This window comes from Chiroxiphia lanceolata, chromosome 6, assembly GCF_009829145.1.
Source record: "Chiroxiphia lanceolata isolate bChiLan1 chromosome 6, bChiLan1.pri, whole genome shotgun sequence".
Classification (NCBI taxonomy): domain Eukaryota; kingdom Metazoa; phylum Chordata; class Aves; order Passeriformes; family Pipridae; genus Chiroxiphia; species Chiroxiphia lanceolata.
Window position 1 is genome coordinate 42301085 of NC_045642.1, and position 21728 is coordinate 42322812.

A 21728-nucleotide genomic window follows, 5' to 3' on the forward strand; every position below is an offset into this window, starting at 1 on the left:
TAAAGCAGGTACAACTATTTGCAATTTGTGTTCCATGAATTTTTTCTAGTGTAACTTTAGCTTTTAACAATGTCTGTTCAGCACTCCTATAGCAGAAAGCTCTTACTCCTTTGTGATTGCTAAAACAAGAGTTTTCCACTCACTTCAGAAAACAAAGCCCCTTTTCCTTCTCAGCTAAGTAGAATGCTTTATATCTGTTAGCTGTACAATGTCTTTTCACTGAAGTTTGATGCAAGACCATATTAGTCTATAGTCTTTCCTGTATGCTCCCTTTCAGTACCTAAAGGAGACTGGCTAGAAGAGAGCTGGAGAGGGACTTTTTACAAGGGCACGTAATTACAAGATAATAGGGAATGGCTTCAAGCTGTAAGACTAAAGGTTACAGGTTCCTTGTGATCAAGTAACAGAAGCTTTGCCGCTATCTGCAGAGATAGTCCTGATTAGAGCCAAGGCAAGAGAAAATTTAGGGGCAAAGGTAGAATTCCCACTTGGGGCAAAGATCTACTGTAGCATATGTATACTGCTTAGCACTACACTGATCTCATCAGGGTTTCTGCACAGCAAAGAATTTCACATAAAGATATTTGTATGAGTAGGCTAAAGACAGTACTATGAGCTGGAGAAAACTAAACACAAAGAAAGGAAAAACCACACAAACACCACTTAAACAGTGAGTTTCAACACTCTAACTGAAATAAAAAAGAAAAAAAAGAAAAAAACAAACAACAATTCAAACACTTAAAAAAGGCAGTTCACCTAATATGTAAAAAGTGTATTAGAAAGCAAAAGCTGACACTGAGCCACTGTGCTCTGGTGTTCCACCCTGATATACACCATTTCTCTCATTTAAGTGCAGCAACCAGAATCAGAGGCTGTTTGTATGAGTAAAGGTCATTCACAGAAGCCAGCTGCTTACTTCACCATCAAGAGAACCTTTCAAATGGGCAAAAACTTCCCACCTTCAGTAGTCAATACATTAGGCCAGTGATTTTCAGGTACAAAAGAAAGGGCCATAAGGGATTTTAGCAGGTCATATAGGTTCTCTCCCCTCCTCTCAAAAGCATGATCAACTCTAACCAAGTCATGGAATCATTTAGATTGGAAAAGACCCTTAAGATTATTGAGTCCAACTGTAATGATTCCTTACTGATGGCTGATGAACAATGCTTGAAACTTTTCAATGATATGGACCCTGTATTTTGCTGAGGACATTTATTCCAGTCTTTCACTGTCCTCTGTAAAGTTTTTTCTTATGTATAACCTGACTCTTTCACATAACATTTTAAAGATATACTATTTCTCATCCCATATACCCTAGAAGTGTAAGACATACCTCTTATTCAAGAATATTTTTATATCTAAAGACTGTACCATCTCAGGCTTCTCTTTCACAAGACTTAACAAAGTCAGCTCCCCCACTTATTCCACACAAAACCCAAGGTTTCATGTAAATATGTTCATAAAAGGTAAGTACTGTGAATCCAAATTAACACCATATCTCATATAAAGATTTTGCATAGAGAATTTGCGACTAAAAAGCTGTACAAGTTTCTTCCCCATCCTTCCACTGAGCACAGCAGTTCTGTTAACTTGTCAGGTCAAGGCCATCCTGGACTCCACCATGACATCCCTCCCAGCCCATTTCTCTCTGCAGTGGGATTCAGCGAGACACTGCAGGGCCCAGACACAGCCAGGCAGCTGCAAACCTCACTTCCTGCTCCCCACCTCCTCTCATATCAGCCCCCAGTAGAGTCAAGCCTGAATGAAAATATGAGAATCTGCTGGAATTTTCCTACAGATTTCCAACAGGTGCAAAGGAATCTGTGACACACAGGAATTCTTCTTGGTAAAAAGAGACCTTACAAAGCATGTTACAAGCTACCCAGGGTAATACAGAGGCACTGAATGTCTCAATGGCAAAGTTCTGAAAAATCAGTTTAGAAAAACTACAGGTGCTTTTGAAAGAAGCATTCCAAAGACACAGAGAATTAAACAGAATTAATATGTTAAAAACACTGAAAGAACTTCAATGGATTTAGATAACAGCTTCAAAGCTAAATAAACTCTGGGAAACAGAGTCAGGAACATGCTGATTTGTCACATGAGGCTTTTCACAGAGCTCTTTCAGGAATACAGAAAAGGGAACCCACTCTGAAACAGTTACAAAAAAGGAAGTTAGTGGTACAGAAAAGTTCAGATCACAAAGAGTTAGGCCAAGGTCAATAAAGACAGCACAATCCCTACTCATGCTCTAAGCAACATTCAGTGTTTCATAGAATCATTCAGGTTAGAAAAAATCCTTAAGATCATTGAGATGTTCCAGTTCACACTAAGAAAATGTCTGTTAACTAAACAGTGGCCTAAAATCACCATAAAGAAAAAGAAATCTCTAGTAAGTGTTTGAATTGTTCCTACGCAAGTCCACAAAGACATTGTATTTGAAGATTAAAAAAAAACCAACTACAAAAGCAAAACGATAGCATAACAACAAATGATTGTTAGAAGTAAAAAAAATAAATATTAATCAAAATGTAAAAGACAATATAAAACAAAGTCAACAGTATCACTCACCACCCTTGTTCACAAAAACTAATTTTGTATCCTCTCTAATAAAGACAAAATTCCCAGTTCACACAGAACAACAGAGAGAATTTATTTTTCTAGTGCAGTCTACACCACTTTCATACTTTCATCAAATAAAAGTTCTGCCTTGATTTCAATTCTTTATCAATGTTATTTATTTTTTCACTAACAGCAAAACTTAAGTCTGTCTTAACAAAATTTCACCCATTTAAACCATTCTCAGGTGTGATACACACAGAGTTTCTGCACTGTCTTCCTCTACAGAACATAGGCAAATGAAAGATTGATGCTGTTATTTAACAAAAATTGTATGATCTTCTGGTCTCTCATCATCCTAGCCACAAATACGTGCTGCCAGAAATTAAAGGCAGTGTTTAATGCCCACTACGCAGCCTGCACTGCGGGTAACAGCGTCTGTGGTGTAGGGACAGGAAGGTATATGCAGAAGATTTATTTGAGGAGGATAAAGAGTTCTTGCTCAAGGAAGTTTTCACTGCTAGGAAAACTAGGCCTGGGAAAAGATCAGTACAGGAAAATCCCATTTATTACACCCATGGATGTTTATTATCTGCCTGTTTTGAGAATTAGGATTCCTGTGTAAAGATAATATGCTGTGAGGTCCTTGCTGAGAGAAAGAGAATCCATAAAAGAACAAGGGAGAACAAAGCCTTGGAGTTATGTGCATGCAAAAGTTATTGTTATAAAAGCACCAGAAAACGGGCCTAGGGGCGCTCTTTCACCCACTGTGTGATTTTAGCGGTGTATTTAGGGTTCCCAACTTTGGAATAAACTTTTCCTTAATATCTTAGCCATGGTTTGGTATCTGGGTTTACCTGCGTGCATAACAGTTCTCACACGCAGCAAGGAAGCACAAGCTGTGCAGAAAAAGAAGTGAAATCTCTGTCCTCTGCTGTCACCTCAGTTGCTTTCAGTCCCCACTACAGGGACTGGCTTACTTGGCATGGCTGTGCTCTCCCTTTTTCAGCTAAACAAAGCTTAGTGCCGTGGCATTACCTTATAATACTGATACCCTGCTGCTGCCCAATTATTTGAGTGATGGTAAGAAGGGAGGGGCGCTGCCTAATAATTAACCAATACAAACTGAAGCAAAAATCCCTTAATAAGCCTTATTTTGTGGCCTGCTGATGTTTATCAGCTACATTTCCTCCAATTGAGATTTGAGAATATATTTTAAGACACTAAACATACAAGGATTGTATTTCACTTCTACCAAAATATTTTTATTTTTAAGAAAGAATAATTGCTAATGTGCCAAAAATGCCAACTGATCTTTACAAAATCTCTGGCTGCAAGTCAGGGTTATTAGCACTTCCCTTCTACAGGTAGAAAAGCACAAGTACAGAAGGCAATGTGAACTACCATCTTGAATTAGCGCTGGAGCTTTGAATCAAAACGAGCATCCTTGCTTCTACAGGCAGCGGTGCCTAGTTTTAGCCAGGGGAGGCAATATGGCTTTAAAAGAAGCATTTAAAATCTTTGCACCCTGTCCTTTCCCCAGTGCTGTTACTGGAAACACATCTGCCACTCAACCACAATGCAGATGATGTCCCCCATTATGCCTGTGCCATTGCACGACTGGTACCCTTCCAGTCCCATGTCTGTAGAGGAACTGAGGACCACTGGGGCTGACGGGATCGAGGACATGGGAGCTTATGAACCGTTCTTACAAAATGCATCCATTCAGAGGATGTAGATTTATTCCTGACCCAGGCTTTGCTGCCTCTTTAGATATGAGTCAACTTCTACCAACCACCACTTGCACACTGGTAAAAGGCAAAAGCAATAAAAACTGTAAAAACCTTACTGAGGTGATAAATCAGCAGTGCCTAAGGTCCCCATTCAAGAGAAAATCCTTATTCAGAGACATATATGTTTGACTATTGCAGAAGTTCACGTAGGCTGCATGAAGTGATGCTGGTGATCAGTTTCGAAGAGAGAAGGAAGAAGCAGGGATACACATTTAGCTTACTTTTCCTAAAGGAAATCAACCTTTCAGCATTTGGGGCAACATTGAGCTTGACAGAAATACTGCATTCAAGCATTTTGCCTTCAGAAATGATCTCATGTGAAGAACGGCACACAGAGCACTACAGGAGAAGTAGCACTTCTCTTTGAAATCCTCTACCAGGCTCTGTAAAGGTTATACCCAGTTCCCAGGACACATCAAATCCCATGGCAACCGGAACGTATTTCCCCTCATTTCCCATGACCCTTTGTTTGGAGCTCTAAAAGCAAGTATTTCAAGATGCCCTTCAGAAGGTTCCTCGGCAGCTGACCTGGTAATTTGTACACATTTCTTGTACTTGGTGCTTAAGTTACAGAACACTTTTGTGCCAGAGCTTTCAAAATGGACTCACAGGGTAGTGAGAAAATATAGTCAGCAGTCCTGTCTGTGGCAAGACGTAGCCTGGCTCCTACAGATGAGAACACAACCATTGTACCAGGTACACACTGGAGGACAGGTTTACAAATCTCCTGCATCATGTGGAGAACCTCCCATCAGAGTTCGTGCTTCTCAGCACTTCAAGAGAACAGGACCAGGCGATGAAGCCAGAGCAAAACACTCGATCTTTAACTTCTAGTGCATCTCGAGACCTTAGAGATAGTGTATTTTCTCTCTTCCCAGGTAGAAATGCTCTGCTCGGCCCCTCCCTTGGGAGGGACACTACACGTGGCACACCCCGATATCAGCAGCACGGTTCCCCCCAGGGAGAAGTGCATCCTTCACCATCGCTTTGTGCCACACTACCCCTCACTGCTTCCCACCTGGCAATTTCATCCCAGCTCTCCCGTTCCTCAAAGCTACCTTAACACGGAAACCTGCCCCTGGCTCCCCGCGGTACTTTACCGTCCAGTGGGACCCCCTCCTGGACTCCTCCGGCCGCCTGACCCGACCGTCCTTTACCCCCCCACACCCTGACCACAGACCCCCAGCGAGCAGCGCTCAGTGAGTGACCTCTGCCCCTCACGGCGACCCTTAAGCCGTCGCTTCATGGCCCCGCCCCAGCCTCTCCCCAGGACCCGCTCCCGCCCTCCCGCCCCGCCCCCTTATCGCCTGGCCACAGACGGTTCCCTTATCGCCCTCATCTGCTTATCGCCCCCGGGCAGCATCACCGCCACTCGCCACCCGTCAGCGGCAGCCCGGCTGCGGTACAGCGGTGGGCACCCGACACCGCCCGGCCCGGGGCGGAGCGGGGCGGAGGGGAGGGGAGCGACGCCCAGCCCGCCCCGCCCCGCGCGGGGCTTTGTTACCCCGCATGCAGCCCCCGCCCGGGACGTGGCCGTGCCCGCCCGCCCCGCGCAGCGCCCGGGAGGCGGCGCGGCGGGGGCGCCCCGGCGGCAGGCCCGCCCCGCGCGGTGCCCGCCGTCACTGCCGCGGGCGCTCGGGCCGCCGGCGCCTCCCCCGCCGCCGCGGCGGCCTGATGCGGCACCCGGCACCGCCCCGCCCGGCTTTTTCTCTCCTTCTACCCGCGAAGCCTTCGCTCTGATATCTCCGGGGGCGAGGCGGGGGCGGTGACGCCCTGTGCCCGGAGCGCCGGCCATGCGGGGCGCGGCCCCCGGCGGCCCCGCGGCGGGCGGCGGGCGCTGAGCGCGGGCGGCGGCGATGCCGATGCCGGGGGGCGGTGGGGCCGCGGCCGCCGCCAGGCAGCCCCCGTCCGGCGAGGCGGCGGCGCCGCGGGACGAGGAGCAGCAGGAGGAGGAGGGCGAGGAGGATCTCCGCGACGGCGGCGTCCCCTTCTTCGTCAACCGCGGCGGGCTGCCCGTGGACGAGCCCACCTGGGAGCGGATGTGGCGGCATGTGGGCAGGATCCACCCCGAGGGGGAGCGGGTGGCGCAGAGGATCCGGGGCGCCGCCGACCTGCCCAAGGTGAGACCCCCCCCGTGCGGGGCTGGTGCGGCGCGGGGTCCCGCCCGGGGCGGACCGTCTGCCGCAGGGCGAGCGAAGGGAAGGGGGGAAACGGCGGCACGGGAGGGGGCGTCCGCCTGCCCGCCTTAGGGACCGGGCTCCCCAGCTCGGGAGCGGTCCTTCGGCAAAAGGGCCCCCGGAGTGCTCTTGCGGGAAGCAAAGCCACGCTCTAACTCGGAGCGCCGGAGGATGTCTGCGGGGCTCTGCCTTATCTGGTGCGCCAGCAGCACCCCCTTCCTCTGCGGCCTTGTTGGAAAACAGACTTCAGGTGGCTGCTGTGCGAGCAGCCTGGGGGTGGAGATGGGCAATGGCTAAACAGAAAGACTGGATAAATGATGAACAGATGAGGAGAATTAGGTTTAGAAGAGTCCAAATATTTTGGGGTGAGACAGGCAGAAGTGAGTTTTTGAACCTGAAGAAATTCGATTTCAGTACAGTCTCCCACACCAAAAGACATTTTCGAACAGAACTGTGTCTGTCAAACAGAGACTCTTGATGCCAGGAGTTTTAAGAGGAGTTCTCGAATGCTTGCAGAACGTATTGGTGGTGTAGGGTCAGATGTGATTTCCAAGCACGTTCTTGGCCTTGCTGTAGAGAATTGTACAAAAAGAGAAACCGCTGACCATTTCACATAACCTTGTGCCATACTGAAACATTTGCATGTGAATTCTTGTAATTGTTGCTATCTATGTTGAACCTTAGCCTGAGAAAAATCTCCCGCTTTCATTGGCGTCCTGTGAACAAAAGGCACTGCAAACATTTAGTGTGTCACTCCACTGGTTATGAGAATATTCCCATCACTCTAATAGGGGAAATTCAGATACGAAATGATAAAGTTTTTTGGCTCAGGCTTTTTTAGCAAAGACTTAGTTTCTTGGGAAGGTAATTTGAAGTATGGAAGAACATGCTATTATATAGTGCACAGGCAATTCATACTGCTTTCCATGAGGAACTCTGGAGAAGCATGTGATGCAACATCCTTTGTGCAGTGAAGAGTTATAGGCATCTGTGGCAGCAACCGGAACAAATCCTGAGTCCTGATTACAGTCCCTATTCTAACCCCACTAGACTTTTCCTTCCTTTTCAGATTTCCTTCCTTTCCTCTGACTTTGTCTGAGCCTAGGTAAAGACTGAAAACGTGTTTCAGTCAGAACACACACTCCTTAATTTCGTAACCATAAGGGCTGATTTCGCCAGGAGAGCTGAGGGTAAAATGGAAGAAAGAAGTTAACAAACAGGAATACAGTGCGTGAGGGGAGGGAAATACAGTGCTGCCTCTGGTTTTGGTCTTATGTGAAGAACTTCCACTGTTCTCACTTTGTAGTCTTGGTGCCAAAGGGTTAGTTAGAGGGCACAAGTGGAATGAGCTCTTGCAATAATGGGTGAAATTAGGCTGTTTTGTTTTGGGGGTTGTTGGTTTTTGAGGTTTGGTTGGGGTTTTTTTGCATCTGCTAGCACCTCTGGGAAACAAATCTATAAATTCAGTGCTCCACCATCTGAAATCCCATTCCCAAGCTCCCCAGGCATGCAGCTGAGAGGATACTAGGACGCAGGAAACCACAAAGATGGGTGAGCTCTGTTTCTCTAGCTCTTTCTCCACTCTAGGGATGTATTTTTATCTTTGAAGGCTGCTCATCACCACCTGTCTCCATGCCATCAAATTTCTTTGAATGGCTGAATGAGAATTAGGGCAATGGGTGTACTCTGCAAGGCTAGCTCCTTTGAAAAGCTGGGTACTCTCCATGTGCTAGAGAGAAAATAGTCCTTTTTAGGTGTCGGGAATGGGACAGTGATTCACCTACTCCAAAATTTTGGCCTTGAATGGTAGCCAGCATTGTGTGTTGGGGGAAGTAACTCTCAAAAAAATTCTCTGTAAACTAAAATACTCTAAAATTATGACTGCAGGAGACTGTGATCAGACTTTATAAATATGTTCACTGACGAGCTTCAGGGACTGTATCTCTCACTGGGGTGAGCCAGAGTCAGAGATCTCCTCTAATCTCCGTATCCTTCCAGTAGATTTGGAGTGAGTCGGCATCAAGTGAGTTGTGTCACAGTGGCAGGACATAGCTGATTGGCCATGCATGCTAGGCTTGAGAGTGCCACCCTCCTTGGTTGTCTTTTTTCTAGCAACAGGGTGGGGTATTGCTTTGCTTGGAGCTGCTGGTACCATCAAATGGGAGCACACTGGAAATACAAAGTGATGTGTGCTTGCCTCATTAAGAAATGATGGATTTTAAATGAGGTGGTTATGAGAGCAAAGCCGGGAAGAGTTGCATCTAATGTATTTATACAGAGAGAGATGGAAAAAAAATGTTTTCTTTTTTTCAGACTATCAACCAAGATCGGTATTGCTCCTATGTTGTTGTTTGCAGAAGGAAGAGTAAGGGAGGAGCTTGGATACACATAAGTACCATAAAAAAACCTGTTGCTAAACTAGGCTAGCCAAAAAAGCACCTCTGTGATATGGATAAAGGTGGAGCTTTGTGCCTTTCTCCCATCTGCCTTTTCTCATGTACAGCATGGCCCACTAACTCCATGAAAATCTCTGTTGTTCTCAGGATGCCCTTTCTAACAGCAGGGTCCCAATCCCATGCATATAGCCAGCCCACTGGGGTGCATGAATCTGGGAGTGGGGTGATGCAACCCCTCCACACAAATGATGAGGAACCAAGGATGCGTTCATTCAGTCTGCTAAGTCTGGCAGAGGTTATATACTCTGCGAAATCTGGGCTCTCTTTCTAGCTCTCTCTCCAGCTTTCAGAATAACCAAAGGGAAATCAAAATAGATCTGATTTCCTATATTTTCTGCTACAAATAAATTCCTCTCTGCTTTCTGGAGGATTATGAAAATTGCCTAATATTTATAGCCCTTCTGAGACGTGCAGTGGATGATGCTGGGTAGGAAAAAAGTGTAAGGGTCTCTCATCCTATCAGTGTGGGATAGAGAGATTAGGGACCTTATTCCTCTCCTGCTTCTGTTGCCCCATTAAAATGCTATAGACCTGATGCAAAAGAAACTGTAGCCCAGTCTGGGCTGCAGGCCCAGATCTGAGAGAGAGAGCACAGTGTACTTTCATCAGTTTAATTACTTGAGGTGCAGGAGGCTCTTCTGCATTAACTAGTCCCCTGCTGAACTGGTTGCCACTGCGCTGTCTCAGTGTTACACAGTCCTTTGAGGAAAAGGAGATCTGGGGGTCTGTAGTAGTAAGGGAGGAGTAACTACCCACAATCATTAGTCTGTGCTGTCAACATGTACTCAATCTATCTGTCTCCACTCAAAAGCATGAAAGTCTCGGTGAAGAAGAAATGAAACAAAGTTAAATAGTCCGCCTGCCTTGGTTGTTACCTCCTTCATTGTTTCTGCCTGGAAATTATTTCCTATGAGTCAGTATGTCAGCTCACAGCATCCAAACTTACTCAGCTCGTGTGGTTCTAGAGATGGCTTCATTCCTGTGCTGCTCTCTGGAGCCTTCCCTGCTCCTGCTGCAGTTGAACAAACTCAGTTTCACATCTGCTCCCACCATTCCTGTGCTACCTTCTGCAAGTGAGCCAGCCGGTGCCTCTGCTTGATTAGGAGAGGCAGCAACAGCCTGTCTCTCAAATTTAAGCGGTCTCTGGTCCTTGTACTGGGGATAGGGGCGGGGGGGGCACAAGGAGAGTGCAACCACGTGGCAAGCCAGGACAAGGAGCTGATCTGACTGAAAGCTACCCGTGCTTGCTGGCTCAGTTTTCAGCTGCTTAAGGTGCCTGACCTGGTTCACCAGTCAGTTGTGCCAACCCAGGGCAGAATGAGGTATATGGGAATGAGTGGCCACAGAAAAAGACACGAAGGGTGCACTAAGCAGTGGCACTGGCTACAAAACCATGCACAGCAGAGGCAGTTGTGCACAGCAGAGTGGATGGCTCAAAGGAAGAACTGGCTCTGACTCACTCTTTCATAGCTGTGGATAGCTGAGCTCTGGAGGAAGTCTGAGGAGGAACTGAAATGTTAAAAGCCAAGCAGCTGAGAAAAGATGCAGTCTGGTATCAGAGAGATAATAATATCCTTCAGAGAGAAAATACTGGGCTGTTTCTCCAAGTCTGTCAGTCATCCCAAATTTGTGTCTTCTCCTTTATATTTGTCCTGTCGGCAGGACTTTACTTTTTCCTTAGACACATTTTCTCAGCTGCTGACAAGACTGCAAGTTATCCTCCCTGGAGCAAATGGTGAAGAAAATCTGACTGGACCCATAAGGCTGAGGCCTCAGAATGGGGCAGCAGTCTAAATGGTGAACTTGCAGAAGTCATTCTCTGACCATGTAGTATGAAATACCAGACAGTGCAGGGCAGGGGGTCATGCTGTCAAGTCTCTGTCCAAGTAAGTGCTGACTCACCTGAGATGCCAGGAGGCAGCGAGGGACCTTCATATCCTTTTTTACAGGACTGTTCTACCCTCTGGTGGCTTTAGGGAAACTCATTCTCCATTTCTGCCTTTCTCTTTCCTTCTCTTATTTTTGTTTTGTGCCTTCTAGTTTCAATACTCAAATGAGATCCCTCAGGTGATAGCTTTCCTGTCTTGCATCTTGCCTTGTCAGTTAATTCTAATTCTTCCAATGTTGCATAAATGCAGGACCTTCTCAAATAGTTTCTCTTGCAGCTGTGTAGTAATGCTTCATTCTGAATCCCTTCCCAGTTACCAGTGTGGAAACAGAGGAATGTTTCTGGTGTGGTCACTTTGGGCAGCAAAAAGGGTCTGATTTCAGAGGAACGTGCTCCCTATAGCTGTGTGTGACTGAGTTCAGCAGGAAGCTGGAGAGGTTTGGAAGCAGTGATTTATGTTCTGCTCCTCATTTCAGATTCCCATACCAAGTGTGCCTGTGTTCCAGCCGTCCACCCCCATCCCTGAGCGCCTGGAAGCTGTACAGCGCTACATCAGGGAGCTTCAGTATCCTTTGCTGTTACCTTAGTCACTGCTGTGATAACCCAAGAAAAGGGACCAAGGGGACTTTCTTTTCCTCTGAAGAACAGAAAAGTGCCTTCTGTTGTAGCTGGAGGAGAACTGAAACTTGCTCCTTGAAAACAGGAAGCTGGACTTGGGATATTTTTTTGTTTTGCTGCTCTGTTTCTTTTCTTCTTCGCCTAAGTTACCTTTTGATTCTGTTCACTCCATGTAATAAATGGGCATGTTGTCAAGGGCCTTTCCCCACTACCCACTCTTCTAGGTCAGCACCTTTACAGTGGCATTTTGTTAAAAACACGTATCTGAGATCCTGACAGCCAGGTGTCAGATAGACATGGGTGAGCTGTGGTGATGAGAAAACCCTCTCAGGTCGTTGTACTCACTCTTTTCTGTAGCTGTCTAAATGACAGTCAGCCACCCTGCTTTTGTGCATCTGTGGTATCCTACTCCTTTATATGCAGAGCTGCCTGTGTGACTGTGTTCTGGGAACGAAATTTCTCTGTCCCTGTTGTGCTCAAGACCAGGTATGTGCCATGGAAACACAGTCTAATCTCGCTGATGAGATACAGATCTAACTCTGGCTTCAGCTCTAATTCAAGGTAAGAAGGCAGACCTTTTGACACCATCCAGGGTGGTTGTGCTCTGGATTGGGTCCCAGTCAGTCTTAGAATTTGGTGCCATGAATGTTTCATTGCTCTGTGCAGATCAGAGCAGGAAGAGATTTGTCAAACTCTGTTCTGCCCTGGTAACTGGAAAGATGAGCAGAGTATGTACTGTCAGTATGGACCTTCGGGAGATGGAGTGGAAACCTGTGTGTGGGTATGAGAACGAGAAGAATTGACAAGAAGGAAATACAGTGGAAGTAAGGAGGGACTATAAATGGGAGAAATGCAGGAGAGGGAGGTGAGAATTTTCTTGCGTTGCTATTATATTTGTGGAATCATGACTTTGCTGTGAGAATGGTAAATAACATGAAAGTTCTTCAGACAAGTTTTTTTCAAATTCTACTTTCCAAGCTGCCAAGCCCTTAACTTCTTGCCTCCAGGTACAATCACACTGGGACACAATTCTTTGAGATTAAGAAGAGCAGACCTCTGACTGGGTAAGTGTCTACAGCAGCCTCTACAGCATTTTATCCTTTCTTTGTTGTTGGAGCCCTGCTGTAAGCACTGCTTTTTCTCCATCCCCTGCCCAAGGTCTAGTGGCGCTCAGGGTTTTCAGTACTGCAGCTCCATCCTACTTTAGATGACTTTACTGTCTTTTGCCTGGGGCATAGCTGGGCAGAGCTGTGCCTCGTCTTTCTCAAGAACAAGAGTAGAGTGGTTTTTTTTTGTCATGAATCAGTAAATCCAGTAAAATCACAAAAATGTATTGCAGAGATGTGCAGATTCTGCCTGCTTCTAATTGGAATGTAACTATATGAACTTCTGATGGATTCTGAAATTAGGTCCTGCTCTAAACAAATTTTGTAAAAGCCAAGTATCTTTACAAGTCTAACTTCATAGCTCCTGTGAGTGCCTTTGCAGAATCTAGGCTGACTAAGCTTTTGGTGGCTCATACTTTGAATGAGAAATGAGAATTCTCCTCATTGCAGATTTTGGGAAGAGATGTGCCCCATAAGTTCCTCAAGATAAGCACCTGATGTTCATTGACTCTGTTGAACAGCGTATTATGGGTCTCCCAAGACTGGCTTTTTACTATTGGTCTAGTCCATAGACTTATGTGATTCCAAATGCCTTGTTTTGTAATCAGTGCAACGTCTCCTTCATGGTACTTGTTGAACAGAGACTAGGGTTAATGCCAGAGAAGTAGGCTTCATTGTCCTTGACCTTGTGAGCCTAACACTGCTGGGTCTTGGTCCTTTGAGGGTTTTACTTGTGGTCACATTGGCGTCCATCCAGAACTTGCTGAGCCATGTACTGTGTTCTCCCTGAGAACAGAGGTTGGCCTAGTAGGCAGCTTTGCTGTAACTCACTGAAGGGAGTTCCTTGTAAGCAGCAACAGCAGACCTGGTATGGATTTAATGTCTTCCTAAATACTTTGTTCTGTTCCCTGTAGTCAGTGGGCCACCCTCTCCTGGAAACCTACCTTACCTTACGTGTATAGTGAAAAAAGGCTGAACTGGCCATACTTGCATAACTCAAGCCCTCTAACTGTCCTTGTCTTTCCCTTATCCCACTTTGCAGGCTGATGGACCTGGCCAAAGAAATGACCAAAGAGGCCCTGCCAATAAAATGCCTGGAAGCTGTGATCCTGGGAATGTATCCTTTCCTCTTGAAGTTGTGCGTCTCTGCCCATCCTTGTGTTTTCACCTCTGCTCTCCCTCTTATGATGCTTTGAGGCTGTTTATAATATTGTCATCAAGCCCCACATTCCTCCCTTTTTTCCTCCCCAGTTCTGCCACAAAACTCTACCGATAAAGTCCAAATCCAAGCAATTAAGTTAGGAATCCTCCCTGGCTTCCGGTTGTGGCATATGTCACTTATTAGCTTAGGCAATACCTTTATTAGTTCTGGACATGTTGTCTTTAAGTACACACCTTTCCTAGCTGTCTTCCATGTTTAGGTTATGGCACTCGGGCTATAGGTTCTTCGTGCACATTGGTAAAACCAGCTGGAAGGGCAGAGGTGGTGAGTGAATGGTTCAGAAGGGTAGTTTTTGTCCTAAAGGTGTGTGAAACAGTAGCTAGTGAAACAGATTAAAACAAACTGAGGAATAATGCCGCAGTGTTAACAGTTTGGGAACTATGGAATACAGTAAACTTTAGGTGCTAGCATTGCAACTTCTGCATCACAGAACTGCCTCGAAATTAACTTTTCTTTGTTGACTGTCTCCTTGAAGAGGCCAAGTCTGTTTTCCCTGTGACCTAGATGAAAGTAGGGCAGCCTGCAATGAGCTGGACCCTGGGTCTGGAGAACAAATCCTGCCTGTGTGATGCCTGAATCAATAGTGAGTCTGCCGAGCAGGCTGGGAGGGTCTGGAGTAGGGAGGAAGTATCTTGTCAAGAAACTGGTATCACCAGTTGTTTCCTGAATAGTGGCTGCTGTCAGTTACCTCACCAACAACATGACCACACTGGACCGTTTCCCCATCAGCTTCAAAACCCACTTCTCAGGGAACTACTTCCGACACATTGTGCTGGGGGTGAACTTTGGAGGCCGCTATGGGGCACTGGGCATCAGCCGACGTGAGGAGCTTATGTACAAAGCACCTGTCTTCCGCACACTGAGCGAACTCATCTTTGACTTCGAGGAGGCATATCGCCGCTGCTGGCACACGCTCAAAAAGGTGAAGCTGGGCCACTGTGTGTCCCATGACCCACACAGTGTGGAGCAGATTGAGTGGAAGCGCTCCGTCCTGGATCTAGACAAGCTAACCAGGGAAGACTTTCGCAAAGAGCTTGAGAGACATGCCCGTGATATGAGGCTGAAGGTAAGCGGCAAGATGGAGTAGTCTGCTGCTGCATCCACTGTCTTGCTTGGCTGCTGGTGTTCTGGGGGAATGAAGCAACAGGAAGCTCTCCTAAATGATGGTGGAGTAGAGGGTGAATTGGAAGCTGCAGCCTCTTTCCCTTTGTATACAGGCTGGTCCCCTAATAGATGCTCATGCAGTGCTGCAGTTGAGATTAGCTCGGACTGTTACAGTCCTTGGAGCCATAGCTGTCACTGTAACTTTTTTTTTCTGGTTTTTGCATTTTTGATACACTTGCTTTGCCTTTTTGTCTTTTATTCCCATGTAATAAATCACTGTTAGTTTTTGTGTTTTCTGTTATTAATCATATTGGGTTTCTGCTCATGTTGCTCTTTAATTTTCCTGGCAGATTGGGAAAGGAACTGGACCACCATCTCCCACTAAGGACAGAAAGAAAGATGTCTCCTCCCCACAAAGAGGTCAGGCCAGCCCCCATCGACGCAACAGCCGTGGGGACCGACGGTGAGTGGGGCTGCTGAGCAGGAGACCTGTTTAGAGCACCTCTGTTTTACTCACAGTCTCCACCTTGTTATTTGGTTTTGGATCCTTCTGATGTCCTACTGGGTTTCTTTAGAACAGGCAATACTTCTCTGACCTGCAGTAGCATTCTTCCCTAGTCTGTGCCTTTGTGAGTTTATCATTGCTTAGGGAGTTGAGGGGACAGATGGTTTTCTGTTTGTTTGTTTTGGCAGGGAGGAGGAAGGCAGTTCAAACAGTGATTTTTTGGTAGATGACATTTAACCTTATGCATGGGTCTGAGCTGTGGTGTCTCACAGACCTGTGCCTCAAAGAGATGCGAAAATTACACTGCTGTCAGTAAGATTGTTTTCCTGAAACTAACCTGGGGTTCCAGAGTGGACTTCCTACTCTTCCTAACTTGCATTTTCTTCTGTTGAGGTTGTTGGGAGAATTACTGGATGTTGCAGAAGATCCTGCCCTCAATAGTGCAGGACCAGTCTAAAGCTTTCCTGTGTACCTTCTCCTCTGCTGCCATCTCTATGTGCAGCATCTCCTGACTGAAAACAGTTTCTGAAGAGTTGTTACCCTCTTTGCCCACAGGCCGTCTGGTGAGAAGAAGCCTGCCGATTCCAAAGCCATGCCAGACCTCAATGGGTACCAGATCCGGGTGTGAAGAGAGCTGTGCCTTGCGTGCCTAGCTCCATAGACTTCTTGCTGGTCACAGTTGGGACCTGGATCCACCTGCAGTGATTCTGACAAAGGGGGAACAGGGGAACGGGAGCAAAAGAGTGCTGATTTTCCCAGGTACTTACTAGTGGGCCAGTCCCAGAGCAGGATCCCATGGGTCCCAGAGGATTCACCTGTCTGTTTCTGGGAGAGGTATCCATCTTAATTCACTAAGTATTTTTAAAAAAAAAAAAGAAAAAAAGGAAAAAAAAAAAAAGAAAAAGTTCTGTACGTTGGTGGGAATTTGCTTCAGGAAGAATATGGAGTGAGTGGGGTCAGCAGACTTGCTATCAACTTTTTTGCCTTTACAGCAAGTAGATGAAGCGTCTTGTCAATAGTACTTCTTCCCTGTCTGCACAGAAGTCTTCAATCCACGGAAGGCCTGCAGGGCTGAGGGAGAAGTGCTGCTGGAATGGGATGGCCCCCAAATCGTGTGCAAAAACTCCTGGTTTTGTCATTACGAACACTTTGTTTATCATTTCTCATGTGAGACAGGTCTGAATTTGCTCAGCCCGATTTATTGATCATACGAAGTCCTCTTATCCAGCAAAAACATATCTTGTATGTTTAGTCCTGCCTATTTCAAAGCATTTCATTGTCTCTGAGGGGGTAGACAGTGGGATGATGTCCACTGCAGTGCTGGTGAACTGTTGCTGTAAGTCCTTTTGTGGTTGAGTGGGTCAGGATATGCCTATGCCATTACCATATGAAAACAGGCACAGAGACCTCAATTGTCCCAGCAATGGAGACAGGGTAGGCAGGGGCTGATGGGAACCCTGAACTTTGAGTCATCTCTTCATCAGCCTTCTGTCTATTACTTCTAGTAACTGCTACTGTGAAGGCTTGTGGAAGGCACTTCAGTCACTGAGGTACGAGTTTCAAGAGTAAAAAGTTAGAAGAATGTAATGATGTGAACAGGTTTTACAAGCATTTTTTCCTTCCCACAAGGGTCTTGCTCCTTCCTCCCTGTAGTATTAGGGCTAGAGTTACATACGCCTGTTTGCAAGGAGCCCTGCTCAAGTAAATTGTAGTTGCTTTCCTGACATCTCAGCCTGGAGCCTCCTGAAGGCATTTCCCCACCCCAGTGCCAGAGCTGTGCTTGTGTTCTGGCTCTTTGGATAACTGCAATATGTAACAGCACCACTTATGCTAACCTTTGCCAAAGGGCTGGCCTGGGCCTTGCTACCACTTACAGCTTTGGCTCTTCCTACACTTCTTTTGGGGGAGTGTTGTACTACTGATTAAGTAATGTAATGCTTGTCAGAAATCTGGAGTGTTGTCAGACCTCTCTTTGAGGCCTAGAGCCTGGGAACAATGGGGTTTCCAGAAGTCAGAACAGCATGGTCTTGAAGTGATTTAGATGAATGGATCTAGGGGATGCAAGAGCTGAGCTTGGTAGCGGGAGTATCCTTGAGAGAAAGTGTCTTGTTTTATCACAGCACTGACAAGGAGCTAAACTTTCTGAAATATTGCATATTTAATTTTGTTAGAACCAGGCTTATTCTTTCCTGTGAACTTGTTAGAAACATAATGGAGTTTAGCTCTACCAGCTTTTTGTTGCAGTTTTGCTGTGCCACATCCTGAAATAAGCAGAGCTATTTCGGTGGCAGAGAACAGGTTCTTAACCCATCTTAATCAGCTCTTCTGTCTAGTTAAAGCAGTGTTAATCCTTGAAGCACCACCCACAAGCAACTTAACTCAGCCCTTACAGGTTCCTAATTGTACATCCTTAACTGTGATGTAACTTGCAAGATCTGTCCATACCACCACAGTCTGTTTTTCGCTATGCTGTACAGCCAGGAGGACAAACCACAAGAAGGTGGCAGAACTTGCTGCTGAGCCAAGAGAAGATTAATCCAGAATAAGATGCCAGTTTCCACAGTGCAGTGCAACACCTGTCCATTCCCTTGCACTCCAGCTACGTGCAACAATTGAAATTAACAGCAGTAGCAAGCCAAGCACCACTTTGAATGTGTCCTCTGCTCATTTCTGTGTGGCTGTAAATTAACATTTAGTGTATGGATGCTAACGATGATGTTAGTTGTAAAGGTAAGACAGTTACCTGTAAATAATATGGGCCACTTGGAAGCCACAAACTGCCTTTGCATAATGTTTGTTATGCAGAGGACTGAAATGCCACTGCCAGAGGACAGATGCCACTGTGAATCATATGATAAATACAAGCAGCATTCAGCAAGGGAAACTGAATGTCAGGTTTTATTAAAGTGGATGAAATACGGGATTAAAAAAAAAAATATGACTAGGATGCACCCTCACCATGACTTTGGTTAGTTGATTGGTCAGTTAATTCAGAATAACTGGAAAGCTCTTGAGAATAATTAGCAGATTCATACAGAGAACATTCAATAGGTGGACAGACTTGAGCCTTTTTAGATGGAAAGGAGGGGAAATGTGGGGGGAGGAAGAATTCAAAACAAATGAGGCAAGTGAGGGGTCAGCTGCAAGTTAATGATGCTTTTTTGAGAGCAGGGCAACAGGGATGCTCAGCAGTGTTAGATCACCAGGGCAAAATGGCTTAAAACAAAATGCTTTGTTTGACTTTGTAATTAAGTGCTTTCCTGCAGGATGTAACTGAGGCCAATAGCTTAGAAAACCAAAGGAAGTGGATGTTTAAGAAATGAATGACAGGTAGCATTCAAGGTCTCTTAATCCTCAGCTGCAGCCAGACAAGAACATCCTCTTTCAAATTTAATTGCACAATTATATATGTTAGGAGGCATTTAATTCTTTGCATGTATCTAATGTTGGTAACTGCTCAAGATGGACATTGGAGCAGACAAGTGTCCTCTTCTAGGGTTACTATTTCAAGCCTTCTACTATGTTTCTCTGGGAGGTAGAATTTCTGCTCTTTACTGTTTCTGCTCTTTACTCTTTACTGCTAAATCTCCAGTTTAGCAGATGGTGCAAGAAACTGGAAAAGGACCATACCCTTCTTTCTCTTGCTCCCCCTATCTTTGTAATAAGATGAATCACTTCAATACAAAGCTTTGCTTCTTTCCAAACAAACAAGACAGCATCCTTCCATGACAGAGAGGATTAGTGCAATCCAGCTTTATGCCATAAGAAAACTGAGGATACAATGCAAGACAAACTTTAGCTCTTCTACTTCTTTTCTCCCTCACCCACTTGCTCTGACTTCTGGGCTGTCTGCCTCTAACCTTAAGGAAAAAAAGGCTGGTGATGAGAGTCTTTTTCACTCCTGCAGTCTTTAGAGCTACAGAGAAGGAATGAAAATAAGGAACTAGACTGTAACTCGTACTCCTTAGTGCCTGCAGAACAGGAAAGATTAATCTTGAGGTATCCTATTAATTATTTAATGTTAAATATTTATAGGGTTGTTCATGTAGCTCTGTGGTGTAAATTTCACTTTTCAGTAGGTCTCACCTGATGTCTGTTCTGCAGTACAAGTTCTCTGAATTCTGTGGAAGGGAACTGTGTCTGTACACTATGGAATGGATAGACACTGCCTACATTGTATGTAAAGTCTAGGTGAGCTTTGAAAGACTTCAACAAATGCTGAATTACTTACTAATTACCTATTATTTGCAAAACTATTTTAAATGTAATGCACACCTTGAAATAGGAATTCCTCTTTTTACTTTCATGGACACAAGTCCCTGGTACCTTGGTACCTGGCCAACTGCAATTTTTTTAATGGATGGATGGATTAGTGAGCAAAACTTTCTGCTACAGTGTCACTGATATAAACTTTGTATATTAAAGAGCAGGGTTGGGTGTCCATCAATCTGTGACACACTAGCCTTTTTTTTAATTCTGATATAAGCTAAAGGAGTCTTTAAGAACTTAAGGTATGTTAGCAAGTGTTTTAGCTGGGAGTGGAGTGGTTTTTTTCAGTTGACTATTTTACCTGTGTGCCACTCTATGGCTCAGTACATAGAATAAATTACTCCAGAACTGTGGTTGAAACATAGTTTCTGTTCATATAGTAGCCGTATTGCTGTTATCAGATCTGTTTAACATGATGAATTCTTTTTAAGTATTTCTGGTGAAAGCCTTAATCAGGTGCCTGCCCCTTAAGGTAGGCTCATATGTGGTGTTGTATAGACTGAAACATGACTGTCCTTAAAATTTCAGAGTTTAGAAACCATAATGAACAGAAGAATGCTCCTGTAGCCAAAGGGCAAGAGTCTGGATTAGATTGATTTGACCTTACTCTAGTGGCTGTGGCTTTAGCCGCTTGCTTCTTCTAAGTGAAGTATTTCAAATGGTCTGATGATCAGACACTAGATATAAGCCGGAGGTGTCCTGTGTACTATGTGTGTGAGACTGGCTGAAATAACACCACATATTCTGGTGGCCTTGCGCTGTTGTCCTGACAACATTAAGACCTGCATTATGGATTTATAATCTTACCTAACAAAGCAAGTGCTATTCTGGCTTGTTGTTTGCTCTACCCCAGAGCAAGGTGGAGATGGCCCCTCTACAGCCAAGCTGAACTCCTTAGGGAATTTAATATTTTTGTCTGTTTTCTGAGCAAGTGTTTACTTGTATCACAACCACTCTCCTTCAGTGGTGCCTGGCCCTGCCTGCTCAAGAGCTACTCAGCCTAGGCCCAGAAAGCTACTGAATCCCCCATAATCTCTGCAGAGCAGAGTTCCCTCCAGGTCAGGGTTGAGATGGTGCTAGTGGGACCAGACTGGTCCCCTTCCATGCACATCAGTATTCTAGCATTGATAGGGTGCTCCAAAACCATTTACATCCTTATCACTGGTACAGCTCAGAACTAAGAAATGGAAATTTTCTTTCTTTAAGAACAGTATCACGTGTGTCTTTTTGTAATTAATCAGTGTGGTTCTGTGTTCTTATGTAGCCAACGCAGAATTTTTATTTAGGTTTAGTTCTTACTGCACTCCCATGGCCCTCATGTTGATACTTCTTCCTGCTTCCTTTGACACTTAGACAATAAAATTCCTTCTGTACTGCTCTCAATTTGTGCAGAGAAAACAAGTTGTCTGTACTGTCCTTCTTTCTGATTTAAATTTTCCCATTATAAGTCATCTAAGAAGTCAAAGGGACAGCCTTGAGTGATGGTTTCAGGCAGATTATGTAGAGATGCCCTGTACTTGCTACGGTGTGGACATGGAAAAACTCACACTCTTCTTTAATCATCTGAACAGGTGAGTATGTCTGTGCACACAGAGGCAACTGCCAGACATTAAGTATATATGTGGCTGTTTGGCAAAGGCTAGAACTCATGTTTTCCCCCTGAATTGCCATCAGTCCAGCTGGATGGAAAAAAAAAATCAGTGCAGGCAGCAACAGAAATTTCAGTCTTACAATACTGTAAGGGTTAATACAAACCTCTGCTTGCACTGCTCAGCTCTTCAATACACAATTCAGTTTCCCTTCCTGGCCTGAAAAGCGATTCTGCTCAAGGTCTGTGTTTAGTGACCGTCCAGACTGATGACCTTACCAGGACTTCCCAAGACAAATGCTGGGTTAATAAAGGGCAGTCAGCTGCAAGATTCAGTGCAAGGGGGTCCAACTTTATTCAGGCTATCATCTTTCAGGCATAACATAGCCCTTCTCTCTTGGGAAATGAGTAATAGCTGGGACCAGGGCCAGGATGTAGGCAAG

At 45.3% G+C, this 21728-nt stretch overlaps 1 protein-coding gene and 1 long non-coding RNA gene across 2 annotated transcripts in view; one reads left to right on the plus strand and one right to left on the minus strand.

Annotated features, from left to right (window-relative positions):
- LOC116788148 overlaps nt 1–5343 on the minus strand; it is a 35615-nt gene extending 30272 nt beyond the window's left edge. The window contains exon 1 of the long non-coding RNA XR_004357551.1: nt 4409–5343. This is a non-coding gene — a long non-coding RNA (uncharacterized LOC116788148). The remainder of the gene's footprint in view (nt 1–4408) is intronic.
- Nucleotides 5344–6021: 678 nt separating this feature from the next.
- Nucleotides 6022–21098, plus strand: VASH1 (vasohibin 1). Its single transcript, XM_032691328.1, has 7 exons — nt 6022–6472; nt 11350–11438; nt 12499–12555; nt 13640–13714; nt 14504–14885; nt 15274–15386; nt 15984–21098. Exons 1-7 carry the CDS (start codon nt 6209–6211, stop codon nt 16054–16056), a joined length of 1053 nt encoding a protein of 350 aa, XP_032547219.1. The 5' UTR covers nt 6022–6208; the 3' UTR covers nt 16057–21098.
- The last annotated feature ends 630 nt before the right edge of the window (nt 21099–21728 follow it).